Raw genomic sequence first — 19,036 nt, forward strand, 5'->3', positions numbered from 1 at the left:
TGATTCCGCCTGAAATTGGGTTGCCTGTGGAAATTTTAAAGAGAGAGCCTGGTTGCGTGGAATTCCTTGAAGAAAATTCAAAATGTCGACCGACGAAGACACAGAATTGAGAGATTTAGTAGCACAATCGCTAGAAAGCAAAGGTGTTTTGGGGAAAATACGGGTAAGAACACACCAATACCTCAGAGGCTTTCTTATAAAACGCTATCAGTTGTAATCTAATGTAATTTCTTTGTGCTTTATGGGGGAAAACATTTGTTTTTATCTAGCGCGCCAATTTTCCGTTTGACATTGGAGGTATATACATTTCGTGTTTACAAAATAAGTAAACAAAAGGATCATTAAAAAATCTCGCTTTTGAATAGAATGGTGACTTTTACCGCTACGTATGCTATATATTTTATCATTTTTATTTTGTATTTCGTGTTTTTGAATATGTGGTCAATTTTGACAGGAATTGTTTGTTGTTTGAGCGAATTGCTTTTCATTGCTAAACCACCATGCATATAAATAAGCTTATATCTTATCGCTACATGCGATCATGTTTCGTTAACCTATTTAAAGCTGGGTTAACTGACAACATTTTCATATCCTGTGTTTATACATTTAATTTCAGAAATATCTTTCAAAGAGTTTCCATGAATTGGGAATCACATTAAAAACTCCTTAGATAACGCTGAATAGATAGATATTGCTCTAATTTACTTTTCTAGCATAGTTAAAGGACGTAACAACATAGACATGCATTTTTTATGTTCAAGTGAACATTTAGAACATAACAACATTCATCAAGATAAGAGAGAAACATGTTTTTTTCTCATATTTTGATGACATTTTGTTATGTCTGGTGCACTCCCAAGCTACATAGATACAATCCGTGACCAAAATGCTGATACCCCCCACCCATATTCCCACCCCTTTTACAAAATGCGCAGACTATACCGTCTCTTCGATGTTGTTTCAAAGCAATTGCATTAGCCAAAATTGATTCGGGGAGGGGGTTAATTGTCATTATTACAGGAAAATAAGATGTTGTATTTTTTTGCAAGTGGTCAAAAAAATCCGAGCTTTTATTGTCACAGATTGTAGCTAGACACTATGATAATATTATTATATGTTCTTTTTTCTTGATCGTCAGGCACAGTTGCGTGCAAGTGTATTTCTTGCTCTAGAGGAACAGGAAGGCCCCGAGGTGATTCAGTCAACTTTCTAAACAAATAAACACACATAGTGTAGTATGGTACTTGTCCTCTTAAGGAATGTTGATCAACCTCCCCTTTGTGATTGTTTACATTTGAAATTCCTGTGTTTAGTTGAATCCGTATTATGCAGCCTTACTGTATTATGCTCAATAGCCACAGCAAACAATACATAAATATACAGTAGCTACTAAAACATACAGTGTATTGGTTTACATGGCATGTTGGTTTTGTGTGGATAGTTAATATTACAAAATATTCTTGATAATTGTTTATTAGCCACAGCAAACAATACAAAAATATACAGTAGCTACTAAAACGTACAGTGTATTGGTTTACTTGGCATGTTTGTTTTGTGTGGTTAGTCAATATTACAAAATATTCTTGATAATTGTTCATTAGCCACAGCAAACAATACAAAAATATACAGTAGCTACTAAAACGTACAGTGTATTGGTTTACTTGGCATGTTTGTTTTGTGTGGTTAGTCAACAAAATATACTTGATAATTGTGGTCATATTTGACACCTAATTATAATTTGGTGATGATGTGATTAATATATAAATACAGATCTCCATTTAACTTCTTTGAGTCAAACATACATCAGTATGTTTCTTAAATAAAGAATATTTTTTTTATTCCAGAACAAAATCCCCTTGACAAATGGTAATCTGAAAAAGTTTATTAGCACAAGTGAAGGTAAGTTGGGTATGAGGTTAGGACTATGAATTCTGTCATATTTTTGCAAAAGAAATCCTTGGGCAACATGCTTTTATCAAATTTGGGCAAAAAAAAAAAAATTAAAAAAGAACATACACTATCAAACAGAAATTCAATTGTCGGTTGGTAATTGATTCCTGCTCTGGTTAAAATCTCATTTTCACTAAACGTTGAAGCGTTTTTTTTTTTTTTTTTTTTTTTTTGTTAGATAGGCTTGTGGCAGGGCTGGTCAGAAAATTTGATTCCTGCTCTGGTTGAAATCACATTTTCACTAAACGTTGAAGCCTTGTTTTTGTTAGGTCGCCTTGTGGCAGGGCTGGTCAGAGAGTTCCTAGAATTTTTTGAGTTGGATTTCACCATTGCTGTCTTTGACCCGGAGAGTAACTTTGTAAGTACGTTGTTATTAAAGCTGCATTATTACCAGTTTACTTCCAGGGGGCCGACTGAAACCTCATTTAGAATCTGTGCTATTTGCTTTTACAATTTTGAAATATTTTTGTGCATTTTCCATTAAAAATAATCAAAGATTGTTACGTAATCAACCAAAAGTAAACTTGTGACAAAGCAGCTTTTTAAATAGGTCAAAATAGAAGATGTTGACTGAGCGATTTTTAAAATATCTTCCAGAGTGATAAATACCAGGGAAGAAACAACCTTGCAAATGAGCTGAACCTGCCTGACTCAGACTCTGCTGCAACTAAACCACTTTTAGCCGAGGTTGTGAGGCACATGAAGTATGCAGGAAGTGCGTCAAACAACGGTACAACAGGGGCAAAGCCTACTCACCATATGGCTGACTCACAGGTCAGTCCTTAATGTATATTCTGCAAAAAATCAGATGTGTTTGAATCATTGTATTCCCATTCTCTCCCAGTAAGGGAAAAACATGAAATAATTTTGAATTCAATGATGATCTTCCATTTTATGTTATTACTTATGCAGTGGGTATCTTTTGAAATGTTTGTTTTTCTTACCCAAAATAAACCTGACACTCAAGATTTTATATATTGCAGGGGTTTCATTAAGTTTCAGAGTAGGCTGTGGCAATTGATAAGTAGTGCATACCTGTCAACCTACGAAAATCTCAAGGTTTGATATTTTTGGGGGGAGGGGTGGGGTATATTCATTTTTTGGGGGAGGGATGGGTTTAACCTTGCAGGCGTTTGCTGTATAGAAGGCTCTCACAAACAAATTCACTTATAGATCTCACGAGGGTGTAAAATTTGCGCTACACAAAGCAATTATTGTTTCAAATATTTTGATAGAAAATAGGCAAAATAACGATTTTCTATAGAATACTTTTACAGAAGCGATAAAAATCGCTAAAAAGCGGGAGATTTGGTGCTTAATGCGGGAGAGCGGGAGAAAGGGGTCCAAAATCTTGAGACTCCCGCCTAATGCGGGGAGTTGACAGGTATGGTAGTGGGTGCAAGTTATTTTATTTTATTATTTCAAATTATACTTAAATCATTTGTTTTTTAAGTAGCCACGCTTGGTGGAAAATAGCTGGCCTAATGAAACCCCTGTACTGTCTGGAAATTATATGAAAGGTTGAAAGAGAGATGGTTGCTGGTTTTTTTTTTTTACAAATATTCTCCCCATCCCCAAGAAAACCTTTCTAGCCTGCTGGCAGATAGGAAAGTATTGAAGGAAGAGCAGTTAGACCTTGTAGTGTACGGATACTGTAGCTAGAGTGTGTACCAAATCAGTGTGTTGTTAGGCAATTGATGAGTTTTTTATCATAATGTTAAGCCACAAGTAAAGAACTCTGCAGCTTTCTCATCACCTCGCCACAACGGCCCAGCCAGTCCTCGTAGTACCAGTCCTTCCTCAGGGAAGGTAAGCCTCGGTCTGAGTGACCACAGGGCTCCCAGTATAACTGGGGCCTCCTAACCTGTGTGATACATAACATCCTAATCTATCTCAGTATCAGTCCTTCCTCAGAGAAGGTAAGTCTTGGTCAGAGTTCCCACAGGTCTCCCAGTATAACTGGGGCCCTCTAACCTGTGTGCTACATAATATCCTAATCTATCTCAGTACCAGTCCTTCCTCAGAGAAGGTAAGTCTTGGTCAGTTCCAACAGGGCTCCCAGTATAACTGGGGCCTCCTAAACTGTGTGATACATAACATCCTAATCTATCTCAGTACCAGTCCTTCCTCAGAGAAGGTAAGTCTTGGTCAGAGTTCCCACAGGTCTCCCCAGTATAACTGGGGCCTTCTAAGCTGTGTGATACATAACATCCTAATCTATCTCAGTACCAGTCCTTCCTCAGAGAAGGTACAGTAAGCCTCCATCAGTGACCACAGGGATACCAGTATAACTGGGGCCTCCTAATCTGTGTTATACATAACACCATAATCTTTATTGAAAATAAAGTTGTTTTACTTATTTATTTATTACATACTGGACGTTAACCTAAGGATAGAAGTCAAGCTTCCATTGTTCAGTGGCATAATACATAGTCACAAAAAAATATACATAATGCCTTGTACACAAATGAAACAATCATACCTATTTAACAATTACACACTAATTTTAAAGTATTAAATTAATTGTTCATTACAACAGTGGAAACCTGAAGGAGGGCAAATGCTTAATAGCACACCTCATTGAAAAGAGCCCTTTTTAAATTCCTAATGTGTGTGGTCCTAATTTACAGGGTTCCATGGCTGTATAAATTAAGTTGTATGAAATGCTCTACAGTTAAACCCTTTATTTAATTCTATCTCTTTACCATGTAAACTAAATATTGAAGGGCAAGGATGAGGACTTCACAGAGCTCATGATCAGTGCTGGGTTTGAAAGTGATGAAGAAATGGTATTTATAATCGTTAATCCATCAAATACTTGATAATAAACAATTGTCATTAATAATCACACTTTGAAAGTAAGGTTATAAACTTTAAAATTATAATCAATATTATCTTGGGGATTTTAATTTCAGGATTTATCTTGTGGTAAATGAAGCTATAAATGCATGATTAAAGTCTAGCCAAATCCCATGCTTGCGGCCCAGAGTTTTAAATCCAAGCAGAACTAAAAAAAGTCCATTTGGTCCACCAGGCCCACACGAGTCAGCTAATTCATTATTTTTGATCCCAACAAAATACTGTCAAAAGTAAAATAAATACAATCAAATATAATTCCGCATAAAGCAAACTGTCTTTTTTAAATATTTCCTTTTTTTCATTTTTTCTGAAACAGAAAATAATGTTCACGGAAATATTTTATTTTTGATACAGCATTTTTTGAAAGGTAACCAAAAGCTTTTTTGCTGAATTTGTATTAGGGTAGAGAAGTATTGTCTGAAAAAACTTGGAAAAGGGATTTATAACCAGCAAGGACAGCATAATATAGATCATTCTATATGAGTCCTTAGGAAGATTAGAGAGTTGTTGCATGTGCTAAAGATTTTGTTCATAACTTATCTTTGCTTTTGGTGTTTTTTTTCCACAGAAACCAAGTAGAATTCCCCAGAGAATACGAGAGGACAGGTCATCAAAGTCTGATAACAGTCAGGCCAGTGAAAACGGTGGGGATTCTTTCTTTGAAAAATCAGACCTCAAGTCGGCAAGAAGTGGGTATGTGGACGATCTGAGGAAAATTGGTGTTATGGGAGTGTATTATTAAAAAAAATTCATAGTTTTGCCTGATAAGGGCGGACTAATAGAACAGTGATGGGAAGGGTTGGTGAGAGGTTTTAGTCTTGCATGTTTTTTGTCTTTGTTTTTTCTTATTTTAGTGATATGATGATGATGATGATGGTGATGGTGATGGTGATGGTGATGGTGATGGTGATGGTGATGGTGATGGTGATGGTGATGGTGATGGTGATGGTGATGGTGATGGTGATGGTGATGGTGGTGGTGGTGGTGGTGGTGATGGTGGTGGTTGTGGTTGTGGTGGTGATGGTGATGATGACGATGATGAATTTTTCTTTCTGAAATGTTGTGCATGTCTTTCTTTCAAATATTGTTGTGCAACTTTTTGTGGAGTCATTATTGCCATTTCTCTCTCTGGTTTAGGCTGCATATATTATTTTAGACATTTTTTTTCAAGTATTGATTTATTCATGTTGTTCTTTTATCCTTAAAGTTGCATCAGTCACTATGTAAGTCTAATAAATAATGAAGATCATAAAAAAAGCTTTTGCATTTCTTCACTAACATTTCTCGGTTTCTTATTCTTTAGGAGTCCTGACAAGACTATAGGAAGCGATGAGGATGACATTTTTGCTGAATTCACAAGAAAAACAGAGAAAACTAAAAATTCAGATGTCAAAAAGTTAGTATTATTTTTCTACCAGTTAAAGTGTATGCAAATTTTTTTCTTTTCATACTTTATTACTGTACTTCAGAAATTGTTAATACTGAAGCATGAATTTCTTCTTAGGAGTGATCTTGATAAGAAGTCCCAGGAGTCAGGTACAATTTCAAGACATTTCCATGCCTGTATAATTCTTTCTTGGTACTAGCCTACTATTATTTGAGTGGAGAAAAACTGGACTTTATAAACCCTATTGGCATCTTTGATGCACTTACTAATGACGAATGCTCTTTCCCCCCTCACCTAATCTTTTGCTCATCATAGAACATCACTTACATGTCACAGAATTGCAGAAAAATTCCCTGTGCACATAGTGTGATCAGGCTTTCTTGATTACTCACATAAAAACCTTGATGTAAACTCTTATCTCTAGTCTTCACTCTTTTTCTACACTAACTATAGTTTTTGCAAGTGGTTTTTCCCTTCTTTCTCTCCCCTACCCCTTCTCAGGAAATACAAGAGATGATTGAGACACAACAATGTTTTTGTTAGCTGTTCCTCTTAACAGTCAGTAGTTCTACTTTGACCCTTGCATTTTACATGAGCAATCTTCTAAAGATCTCTTATCTCAGGAAAACAAGGTGGAATGCTGTCTTCTCTGAGAGGAGCTCCACCACTTTCCGGGGGAGGACTAGGGTCACTCAAAAATGCTCCCCCTCTCCCTGGTACTAAGGCTGCTAAAGGTGTGTGTACAGTGCCCCACCCCCACCCCCTTGTTTCAGCAGTCAAGGATAGGTCTTGATGCTGTACAGGCTGTATGGTAGTAGTTAAGTATCTATAAAAAAATGACTTACTTAATATGGTGTAGTGGACTGAGGCCAGGTTCTGAGGCGTGCTTCTACTGTGCCAAATCTAATTGCTTGGATTGGGCACATGAACAGTTTGACACCTGAAACAATTAACTTTGGCTGGGGCTGCACCAGTCGCAGGTGTGACACAGAACTATTCAGGAGTTACTCAGTACTATTCGGGAGTTACTCAGTACTATTCGGGAGTTACTCAGTACTATTCGGGAGTTACTCAGTACTATTCGGGAGTTACTCAGTACTATTCGGGAGTGACACAGTACTATTCTTGAGTTACTCAGTACTATTCAGGAGTTACTCAGTACTATTCGGGAGTGACACAGTACTATTCGGGAGTTACTCAGTACTATTCGAGAGTTACTCAGTACTATTCGGGAGTTACTCAGTACTATTCGGGAGTTACTCAGTACTGTTCAGGAGTTACTCAGTACTATTCGGGAGTTACTCAGTACTATTCGGGAGTTACTCAGTACTATTCGGGAGTTACTCAGTACTATTGGGAGTTACTCAGTACTATTCGGGAGTTACCCAGTACTATTCGGGAGTTACTCAGTACTATTCGGGAGTTACTCAGTACTATTCGGGAGTGACACAGTACTATTTGGGAGTTACTCAGTATTATTCGGGAGTTACTCAGTACTATTCGGGAGTTACTCAGTACTATTCGGGAGTTACTCAGTACTATTCGGGAGTTACTCAGTACTTTTCGGGAGTGACACAGTACTATTTGGGAGTTACTCAGTACTATTCGGGAGTGACACAGTACTATTCGGGAGTTACTCAGTACTATTCGGGAGTTACTCAGTACTATTCGGGAGTTACTCAGTACTATTCGGGAGTTACTCAGTACTATTCGGGAGTGACACAGTACTATTCGGGAGTGACACAGTACTATTCAGGAGTTACTCAGTACTATTCGGGAGTTACTCAGTACTATTCAGGAGCAAATCACCCCGAAATAGTACTCCCTCACTCCTGGTCCATACTGAGTTAATCCCAAATACAGTATTTTATTTCCACCAGTTATACTGGTGCGGGAGGTACAACAGAGCTAGGCTCCAATCAAGTGCCCCCTAGAGTGTATTGTTGTAAGCATTTTAAGCACTATCACTAGATGGTCACTGCCAGAGGGTTTATTGCCTCTCCAGTGGTCCCTTTGGTTCATGTTAGTGTAGTGCAGCTTGAAGAGACGGGACCTCCGGTTAAGTGTACTTATCCGAGAAGATGGGAAACACAGGAGAATAACTTCAACTCACTTGTGACACAAATTTGAATCAAGGCAGAAAACCCGGAAAAATCCCCAGTTAGAGCCAGGATTCCAACCTGGGCCTCAGCGACACACCGACACACAAGGTCACTGCATGCTTTACTCCCATTCTATATCGCATTACTCCCGACTAGTACTTGGACACTGCCGAAAAGTACTCCTGAAGACTCTGGAATAAAACCAGGTCACTACTGACTCAGTAATTTTTGGTCATGACCCATCTGATTCGCCAGGGAATGTTTCAGATTAATGTTCATTTTGTTTATTCTTCAGAGCCGCCTAAATCCCCCAACTGGGACGACCTTGCTGAGATTGACAGCAGAATTAACAAACTCGGCTTCGGTAAGGAACATTTTCAAAAAAAATTTATTGTCAATGTTTTGCAGGCCAGCAGATCCAGCGTCTTTGGTCAAATTTTTATGCATAATTAGAAGTGGAAAAATGAGATCAAATTTAGAAGAAGAAAAACATCTTAAACAAAAATTTATACTTTACCAACTCTGAAATATATGGCAATATCTTCTTCAAATCAGCTAATGGAAATAAATGCCTTTAGATTACTCTATGAAATATATCTTCACCAAATCCACCATTTGCCACATAGCCCTATGCCATGGCCATGGTACTTGCAGTGCTATGTGTCTGCTAAAGGTATGGTGGACCACCCCTCCCCCTTACTTTTCACCATATTTACCATCTCCACCAAATCCACCATTTGCCACATAGCCCTATGCCATGGCCATGGTACTTGCAGTGCTATGTGTCTGCTAAGGGTATGGTGGACCACAATTCCCCCTTGCTTTTCACCATTCCCACCATTTGCCACATAGCCCTATGCCTTGACCATGGTACTTGCAGTGCTAAGTATCTGCTAAGTATGAGGGACCACCCCTCCCCCTAGCACTTCATCAAATCCACCCCATCATCCCTCCATCCTACAGCATTATATTGCCATTTGGAACTAGTGCTTGACAAATGGCCATTGCAGATGACAAATGGCCAATGTGGGATAGTGTTAGACAGTATTGCGATATCTCTCTCTTCTCATTCCCTATGGGAATGGAAGCCTTGTCATACCTGGTAAGGTTGACAAAAAGGCGGCTAGCAGAGACTCTTTAATGTCTGGTGCACACTAGTGACATAACGACATAATGACATAGGTGCGTGCACCCTTATGTCCATATGTTCAAATGCGAATGGTCCGACATTTTGACATAAGCCCAACACAACGACATGAACACAACGACATAAGAGAAAAAAAACGGCTTAAAAGAGTGCGCACGCCTGTGTTGTAATGTCGTTATGTCACTAGTGTGCACTAACCAGCTCTTTGTGTTGTGCAGATATCCCAGGCGATGAGAAAAGCACGCATTCTCAGGACTACAATGATTATGACGACGATTTTCAGCCGACAAGGTCAGTGAACAACTACCAGCCACTCCTAGCAAACAGCAATAAGCCAAGCATTGATGGATTATACCTAGTGCACACTAGCAACAAAACGACATGTGCGCGCACTATGTTTAGCCAGACATAACGACATGGACATAACGACATAAAAGAAAAAAAAACTTGTTTTATCTCTTATGTCGTTATTTCCATGTCGTTATGTCGTAGATAAAAGTGCGCGCACCCATGTCGTTATGTCGTTATGTCGCTAGTGTGCACTAGGCAATATTGCTAGAAGGGAATGGTTACGAAACCCGGCGAAATTCAAAGGCCGAGCGCTTTGTTTTGTTTTGGTCCTGCCACGTGGCTTCGTAGGTGCAGAAGAACGACGAAAGACTAAAATCTTTAAATGAAAATAAGACCTTTCTAGCAAAGAAACTGTCTGGCTTAAACGTAAGTTTTAAATAAGTTGAATTTTGTTGTTGTTATTTTGCCGCCGAAAGCTGAAGTGCGCGAGTTTACCACCTAAAAAGTCATGTGATCTCTTATGCCTAGTGCACACTAGCGACATATCGACATAACGACATGGGCGCGCGCACTCTTATCTTCGACATAACGACATGGACATACCGACATAAGAGAAAAACATGTTTTTTCTTTAATGTCATTATGTCCATGTCGTTATGTCGGGCTAAACATAGTGCGCGCGCCCATGTCGTTATGTTGTTATGTTGAGACTAATACGGGCGCTGCCCTGGAAAATAGATGGAGGAGGGATGGGATCAGCAATAAGGAAGGGACAAGTCTTTTTTGTTTCTCATGCGCGGAGTTCAACTGTTCTTCTCCGCGTCATTCCTGGTCAATATCGATCCATTCCTAATGAATATCGATCCGTACCTAGTGAATATCGATCCATTAATCCGTACCTAGTGAATATCGATCCGCTCATAGGGAATATAGATCCATTGATCCGTACCTAGTGAATATTGATCCGTTCATAGGGAATATAGATCCATTTATCCGTACCTAGTGAATATCGATCCATTACTAGTGAATACCGATCCTTACCTATGAATATCGATCCGTACCTAGAGAATATCGTTCCATCACTAGTAAATATCGATCCATTCCTAGTGAATATCGATCCGTACCTAGTGAATATCGATCCATCACTAGTAAATATCGATCCATTCCTAGTGAATATCGATCCGTACCTAGTGAATATCGATCCATTCCTTGTGAATATCGATCCATCTTTATTGAATCGATCCATCTATCCGTACCTAGTGAATATCGATCCATTCCTTGTGAATATCGATCCATCTTTATTGAATCGATCCATCTATCCGTACCTAGTGAATATCGATACATTCCTTGTGAATATCGATCCATCTTTATTGAATCGATCCATCTATCCGTACCTAGTGAATATCGATACATTCCTTGTGAATATCGATCCATCTTTATTGAATCGATCCATCTATCCGTACCTAGTGGATATCGATCCATTCCCAGTGAACATTTCTATAGATCCCTAATGAATATCGATCCGTTTTTGCGTTGTCTTTTGCAGTTCTCATCTTAGCGACCAGAGCCTCAGCATAAGTGAAGATATCGAGGAACAACTGAGCAGCTATCGTAGCAACAGCAACGCCGTAAGTAAAACCTTGAAAAATCGGACAGTAGTGATATCCTCTGGTAACATTCTTAGCATTCTCGACCTTGATAAACCGGGCACTAAGGCGAAAAGAATCCTAAAATACGTTTATTGTTAACATCATTCTTTAAAGTCATGTCTTATGTTTTTTTAGGATGACTTGATGACCACTGACCGCACAGTATCGCGGGCTAGTGACGATGGCCTTGACTATGCTGAGGACATATTAAACGACTTTTAATGAAATTAGAAGACTTTCTTTTGCCTCTAGACAGCAGTCTTATAGTGTAAAATAATTGTGTCATGAGACTTATAAATATAATATATTCATTCCTTGAAGAATGTATTTGTATGTTTGTTTTACAACGACTGAGCGTTTACAAAACTTCGCGAATATTTCGTGAATATTTACAATTCTTTCTAGATTTCTTCAATCCTGGCACAAAATTGCTGTAAAAATTGCTTACTGGCGTCTATCAATCGAAACTTCAAAGTCACCCGATTTACCGCGTAGAATGTTCCGGTAATTTCTTTTGAAATTTTGATTACCGGAAGCCAGAGGGACAGCTTCAGGGGCCGGACAAGCGCACCCCCCCCCCCCCCCCATTTTCTGATATTTGGCTTAAACACGTGGTTCCGCTATAAAAGGGAAAGCTCCTCCCACCCCCGGGCTCAAGATCGATTAGTTATCAATCAGCCGTCAATGAGTCAACATGTCGACCATTGCTCTGAGCGCTAAATTTAAATTTCATAAACCAAAATAAATATCAGTCCTAGAGTTGTCCATCTACAGATGTTTCTATCTATCGTGAAATAATGCTATACCTAGCTGTATGCGCTCTAAAATTCGAGCATATTCATTAAAGCACCAGAATAATTTATGCAGATGCGTTAGATTATGGATAGCGCAAAATTTAAAATTTGAAAGCAAATCACTAAGTTATCAATCTCTTAACACAACTGTCTTGTTACTTGTGCAAAAATAGTTTATTCCAGCCGACATAGGCTCAGAGATAAGCAATTTTACAAGAGACTTATAATTTGTGACTGATAATTTGAGCCCGGGGAGGGGAGGAAGCTTTCCCTTTTATAGCGGAACCTCATGTTTAAAAATAACAGGAAATCTACGAAAAAGCATTTAATCCGCTCCCTTTCTTGAAACCCTTGTTTCGGACCCTTCTTTTTGGGACTCCTGGATTCGCCCCTGATTTTGAAGGTTGTTGCTCGAGACATCAATAAATGCGGGGGGGGGGGGGGGGGGGGGGGGGGACGCGGAATGGAATGGAATGGAAAAACTCGTCTTTTTCGTTCGCGTCCTCTCAGAAACACCGACCATATGGAATCTATACGAGCACAAGTGTTAGAGGGGCTCGGGGCATACAGAGTCCCACGTGGAATTTATTAATGAAAAAAAAAATGATTATCAAGATATGGCGATCCTCATACAAGACATCAACGCAACATTCCGACGCGCGCTACCGTGGCCACCTTGATAGTTGTATCAAGTTTGCCAAAAATGTACTAATAGATTGACTTGAATACAGCAACCAGCGAGGCATGAGGGAAGTCCTCGTACTTTCAATGTCCGTGTCAATCTAAAACGCTTTAGTTAAAAGTTTCTGAAACCCTTATCTCGGCGGTAGCTCGCGTCGCAGTATAAATTCCAAAGCTTTTAATTCTTTGAATTGTATGAACCCAAGAATCAATGTATCGTAACCCGCAGTAGTTCATGGGTATAAATGGCTGAATCCTGGTCTTTGTCAGCCGTTTGAGCGTTTAGAGGTAATTAAACTAGAATGTTAAAACATTCTAATCCTCTGTTTGTTTTTATTTACGCTTATTTACTTATTTATCTGATAACCATAAAACACTGCGGGTTAAGACACATAGATTATCCGAGTGCAACCTTATTTGAAATAGGTTTACATTATTAAACTTAAACGTTCTAATAGATATGTTTTTTATGTTTTGCATAGAATGTTTGTGTCTTATTTTTCTCATTATATAATTCATATATTATTTCTTTATCGAAAATATATCTATGTTAATCTGAAGAGCTTCTAGCTGTATGTGAACTGTACAAAAGTGAACTTTTTACAAAATACAAATATCTTAATGCTTACATACACAAATATCGATGGCAATAAATAGTCGATCTCGTTTCCATTATAAACTAGGGCCACAACTGATAGTACGGCATTTTAAACTAGAACCGCAACAGATTGTACTGGGACACTGCCGAATAGTACCATGTCACTCGTGAAGACTCCTGAATAAATCCTGGCCACTGCTTAATCAGTAATTTTTTGACTCATCAGGGATGATTCGCCAGGGAACATTTCAGATTACTGTTCATTTTGTTTATTCTTCAGAGCCGCCTAAATCCCCAAACTGGGACGACGGGCTGTTTTTATTCAAAATTGGAAGTGGAAAAATTTGGTGAAATTTAGAAGAAGAAGAAAAAAAACCACTTTATTAAAAAAAAAAAAAACACTTTTATATTCCATTTAGTACCCTGCGTACCAGAGGCGCGAGCTTCACTCACTTCACGAGCCTCTGATACCTAGGGTATCTATTTACCAAATTCCCAAAAAAATATCGTAATAGCTTCCTCAAATCAGAAAGAGGGTCCGTAAATGAGGTCTGTAAACTCAAGTGATAACTTGGCCCCTCGGGTATATATCCCTTATGATAAGGTCCATAAACTCAAGAGATGACTTTGGCCCTCGGCCCAATGAGACAGGAGCAAAAAAAATGGCAAAGTTCAAATTGTAAGGTCGTGTTAGCTAATATTCGCTTGATTATTTGCATAGATGTTCCTTGTGTAATATAAAACAAAATAAGCTTTAGTATTTTTTGGTAGATAATCCGTTCTTGAGATATTGCAAATTGTAAGACTCTTGCTTGTCTGAAATTGCCCAATTTGGGCGAAATTGCTACTTTTTTCATGATTTATGGCAACTTTGCTCAATCATATCTCAAGAACGGATCATCTACCAAAAAATACTATTGCTTATTTTGTTTTATATTATGCAAGGAACCTCTAGGCAAAATATAAACAAAATGTAACCTAACACAACCTTACAATTTGAATTTTGCCATTTTTTTGCTCCCCAATGATGGGGTCCGTAATCGCTAGTGGGCCATTTCCACTAATGTTATCTGAGCACCATGACACTGAGGTCCTTGTGGCAGCTATCGTCTGTATTACTATTATAACTATCACTACATACGCTTACGTCGTCGTACAAAGGGTTGATCCACTCTTCCTCGATCTCGTCATCCAACCCCATGGCCGCTAGGATGTCATAGTACGGGTTGTCAAACACCAGGAAGCTGCTGACATTGCGCCCGATGCATGGCTGGAGCTCGAACTCTGTCTGGTCCTTCCTGGCTTTGCGGTAAGTGCTGCGTGTCTTGTAGTGGTAGCGCATCAGCTTAAATGTCACTAGGATCAAGATGACGAGAAAGAGGCCTGTGGAGAGAGAGGAACCAGAGGGCTGGGTTAGACAGTGAAGTGAAATGCATTGTGGCATAGTCTAGAGATGGCCAGAAAGCGGAGGACTGGGTTAGACAGTGAAGTGCAATGCATTGTGGCATAGTCTAGAGATGACCAGAAAGCGGAGGACTGGGTTAGACAGTGAAGTGCAATGCATTGCGGCATCGTTTCGACAAGTGGAGATACAGAAAGCGGAGGACTGGGTAAGACAGTGAAGTGGAAAGCATTATGGTATCAATTCCAGCTTTGTATACGATTTACAGACTAGATGTAATTGAACGTTTTCAAAAACTGCGAAGAAAAAAAAATAAAATCGAGTCGAACTCGTAAAAGATCCAAAGGGTCGGAGATGATTCGAGCCTGGCCAAGAGCGGTAAAACTCCTATGCGCTATTATATTCGACTTCCATGCGCTTCCAAAAATCGCTGACTTGGACTTACCGACCACGGTTCCTATAATGGACGGTAGGCTGAGTCTGTCAGGGGAGGCGACGGGAGGAGTGTAAAGCTTGCCAGTGTAGTACTCTGACGCGATGCCTTCGGAGACCTCTTTTTTGGAAACGTGACGTAGCACAGAATTGACCAGAATGGCGTCCACCACAACGCTACCGTCCAAGAGGACGCAGCTGGTCCGGACACCGGACACCTTTAGAGAATAACAACCACTGTTAAAACTAAAAACAAGCATGTTTTCTTTGAACACGTTTCGAAACGAAATCGTCAAGAAGAAATGTGGATTTTCTCGAAGAACTCAGAACTCCTGTTACTGAACTGGTACCATGGACCAGCGTCCCTAGGTATTCCTTTACGCTCCCCAATACAGGTTAATGATGTGCGGTGAGGGATGGAACCACCGGCTTCAAGTCCTCATTCGAGAAGACGAGGGATTCACAATCCCCAATATCGAGTGCCAGCTTTTTGCACCTCAGAAAAAAAAAACAGTTTGGCCTGACCTAGGTTTGAACCCTGTTCCTCTTGCATGAGCTAACGAGACACATAACTACTCAATATCTTATCTCGCTCTAACTACATACTCTCCGTAACCCAATATCGTCACTCGCTCTAACTCGCGGTATTAAAATTACAGAGATCAAAACCCGCTCTCATTCTAGACTCACACAATTAGATATCATAACTCGCTCTCACTCGAGATACTCACGTTCCTCGATATCATAACTCGTTCTAACTCGAGGATCCTGACGGTAAAGTCATGCGTACGATTGGCTCGTTGCCTAGAAGGCTGAGTGGCAGGCACGTCAAGAGATTGCCCTAGAGTACGTTCAGCACCAGGCTTGACCTGTGAGTCAGTGTGTTGTTCAGCTACGTCGGGTTGACTGTGAAAATAGTTAGAAGATTAGTTAAACAGCCTCTTTCAGCCGCCATTTTGTCATCCTAGCAAAGTATCAAGTGTTAATATGCATCCATTTCCATCGGCCAATAGGGGGACTTGCGCTAAGATATCACGTGACCTTACTGGGTGGCATATTCAAAACAAAATAATCGAAAAAAAAACAGAAATGACAGCGCCCGTCATACCAGAGAACGACGAAAAAATACAATCTTTAAATGAAACTAAACCCTTTTTGTTGCTGTTATTTCGCCGCTAAAAGCCTAAGCACGTACTTGTTTGTCACCCAAACAATCACGTGATCTCTTAGCGCAAGTCCCCTATTTGAAAAAGCCAATACCATATTTTCGATTGAATTTGGTAAATAAAATATTAAAATTTGTTTTTAGATGGGTTTTCTTCGGGATTTTAACACACCATTCGCCTTTTAATACTAAATGAAAACTATAATAAAGGTGTGGCTGACAATGGCACTTTAAGAATACGTGAAAAACATTTATCCAGCCGGTGAAACACATGTGGTAGGTAAGTAATGTTTTGTGCCTTGAAAGGCACTGAAGGACGCTGCACCCGCGAATCGATGTATCGTAACTCGCAGTGGTTCATGGGTAATGTATAAATGGCTGTTTCCTGGTCTCTGAACGCCATGTGAACGTTTAGAGCTGCATAAACAAGAATGCTTAGGCTTTCTAAAGCTGTGTGTGTTTTTAATTACGCTTATTTTATTATTTATTTGATACCCATGAAGCACTGCGGGTTACGACGGTTCCGAGTGCAACCTTATTTGAAATAGGTGTATGTATTCCGTGGCAATCATTTTGCTAGATATCGTATACAACTATTTACTGGGATACTTGTACAAAACGGTAGAGAGGAATAGGCCATTCCAGCTATAAGCATGTGCGCGCACTCTTCATGGGAACCTACCTCAACTACCGTATTGCAGCGCGCATGGTTAAAAAGGCGCGCGCTATGCATTCTGGTAGTTGAGATAGGTTTCTATTGTAATTTGGCACAAGCTGATAGCTTTCCAGCCTATTGGAATAGTGTGGCCGTAGTCCCCTCCCGCTCCCCTCCTATAGTATACGGTGCTGTTTCCCTCTCTCATCTCTCCTCGCTCTTGCTACGTAGACTTGTCAATGTTCGCAATTAGAGCAATAAAAATATCTGCCAAGATAGCCACTTTACCTGTAAATGTCGAAGTAAGTTTCCATCAGTCGCTCTAGTCCAAGTCTCAAATCCCTCTGTCTCACCCTAATCGAAAACAGCTCAAAGTCCTCCATGACCACAATGTGGAAGAGCCCTTGCGTGTACCGGATACACGTGCCGTGCACGTGATCACACAGTGACGTCACACTGCACGTGGTACACATTGACGCACAGCCGACGCCATAGTAGCCACTCTCGCAGGGGTCGTAGCACTGGTAACCATAGAAACCTGCTGCGCACGTGCAGTTTCCGTGGTGCTTGTTGCAAGCAGCTATCACGTGACGGGAACAGTCGGGACAACGCATGCGACAGTCCTAGAGCAAGACACGTATGCATGTAAATTATATCATGTTTCTAGTGTCATCTTATACTCTTATCATTATTATCGATCATCACATGCAGTATTTGAATTTTAACAATTCCATGATCTCCATGATAATCACAATCATCATTATCACAACCATTATCATCCGAACCATTACCTCCAAAACAAACATCATCAGCACCACCACCACCATGACCGTCATCTTCACCACGACAATCATTAACACCACGACCACCATCACCACCGAATTCATCATTATCATCACAACGATATTAGCCATCACAACGATCATCATCACCACCATGATCATCATCATCACGACGATCATCATCATGATCATGATCATCATCATGATCATCATCATCATCATCATCATCATCATCATCATCATCATCATCATCATCATCATCATCAGCCATGATCATCATCATCAGCCATGATCATCATCATCACGACGATCATCATCATCACGATGATCATCATCATCAGCCATGTTCGTCATCATCATCATCATAAGCCATCATCATCATCATCATAAGCCATCATCATCATCATCAGCAGCAGCAGCAGCAGCAATGATCATCATCATCATCATAGACATTAAAAACAATCACAGTCATCACAATCATCATCATCATCCTTTATCACCAACACACACCAAGAAGGTCCTCACCATCACCCCGATCATCATCACAACCATCATCATCATCATTATCATCTTAATCATTAATATGATAACAATCACAGTCATCATTTATTATTACCACAAAAACACACAACGATCGCCCTCATCATTATCCCCACCACCATAATTATCATTATCATCATAATTATTGTCATTATGACTATACCAATGAAGTGTCGGGAACGAGGCTTATTTCAATGTTTACCTGGCCATAGAAGCCATCCTGGCAGAGCTTGTCGCATCTCGGGGGCGTGTAGCCAAGCGTACACAAACACTTCCCATCCACATTATCGCACCGCCTAGTGTTACGAGGGTTGCAGTCGCAGATCTTGGTGCAGTTATCTCCATAGCGACCCTCCAGGCACGGTCTGCTGCAGCGGAGTCCTTCAAACCCAGGGGCGCAAGTGCATGCACCTGGGTATAATATGACAAGGGGATAACTTAAAGGGGCTAGCACAGCCTTCCCGTGATGCACTGCTTTGGGTGGCCTTTTTGTACGCCATCAACATCAACCAGCGACAGTAGGTCGACTTAAAGGGGGGCAATCCCCCCATCCCAACATGAATTGCTTTGTTTTGGTTACCGTTTTGAGCGCCATTAAAGCA

The 19,036-nt window shown here is 39.9% G+C and overlaps 2 protein-coding genes across 8 annotated transcripts in view; one reads left to right on the forward strand and one right to left on the reverse strand.

Annotated features, from left to right (window-relative positions):
• The first annotated feature begins 24 nt into the window (after positions 1-24).
• Positions 25-11,705, forward strand: LOC5509888 (centrosomal protein 43). 5 transcript variants are annotated; one of them, XM_032378914.2, is made up of 15 exons: positions 32-163; positions 1,139-1,192; positions 1,845-1,899; positions 2,220-2,308; positions 2,548-2,724; positions 3,673-3,759; positions 4,677-4,739; positions 5,378-5,502; positions 6,113-6,205; positions 6,314-6,345; positions 6,820-6,930; positions 8,594-8,662; positions 9,664-9,736; positions 11,283-11,364; positions 11,521-11,705. In XM_032378914.2, exons 1-15 carry the CDS (start codon positions 83-85, stop codon positions 11,605-11,607), a joined length of 1,278 nt encoding a protein of 425 aa, XP_032234805.2. In that variant the 5' UTR covers positions 32-82; the 3' UTR covers positions 11,608-11,705. The 5 variants fall into 5 exon arrangements, with proteins under 5 accessions (XP_032234808.2, XP_032234805.2, XP_032234807.2 ...); XM_032378917.2 differs by lacking the exon at positions 6,820-6,930 and having other exon boundaries at positions 25-163; XM_032378916.2 differs by lacking the exon at positions 4,677-4,739.
• Positions 11,706-14,351: 2,646 nt separating this feature from the next.
• Positions 14,352-19,036, reverse strand: part of LOC5509903 (multiple epidermal growth factor-like domains protein 6) — a 29,998-nt gene continuing 25,313 nt past the window's right edge. For 2 of the 3 annotated variants that reach the window (XM_048721694.1, XM_048721696.1), the window contains 5 exons: positions 18,637-18,845; positions 17,401-17,735; positions 16,024-16,198; positions 15,306-15,510; positions 14,352-14,841 (listed from right to left, as the gene is read on the reverse strand). In XM_048721694.1, coding sequence (XP_048577651.1) covers positions 14,525-14,841; positions 15,306-15,510; positions 16,024-16,198; positions 17,401-17,735; positions 18,637-18,845 — 1,241 coding nt within the window. In that variant the 3' untranslated portion in view covers positions 14,352-14,524. Of the gene's footprint in view, positions 14,842-15,305; positions 15,511-15,573; positions 15,789-16,023; positions 16,199-17,400; positions 17,736-18,636; positions 18,846-19,036 lie in introns of those variants that run through there. The other variant, XM_048721695.1, reaches the window with a different exon arrangement.

This window comes from Nematostella vectensis, chromosome 14 (assembly GCF_932526225.1).
Source record: "Nematostella vectensis chromosome 14, jaNemVect1.1, whole genome shotgun sequence".
Classification (NCBI taxonomy): domain Eukaryota; kingdom Metazoa; phylum Cnidaria; class Anthozoa; order Actiniaria; family Edwardsiidae; genus Nematostella; species Nematostella vectensis.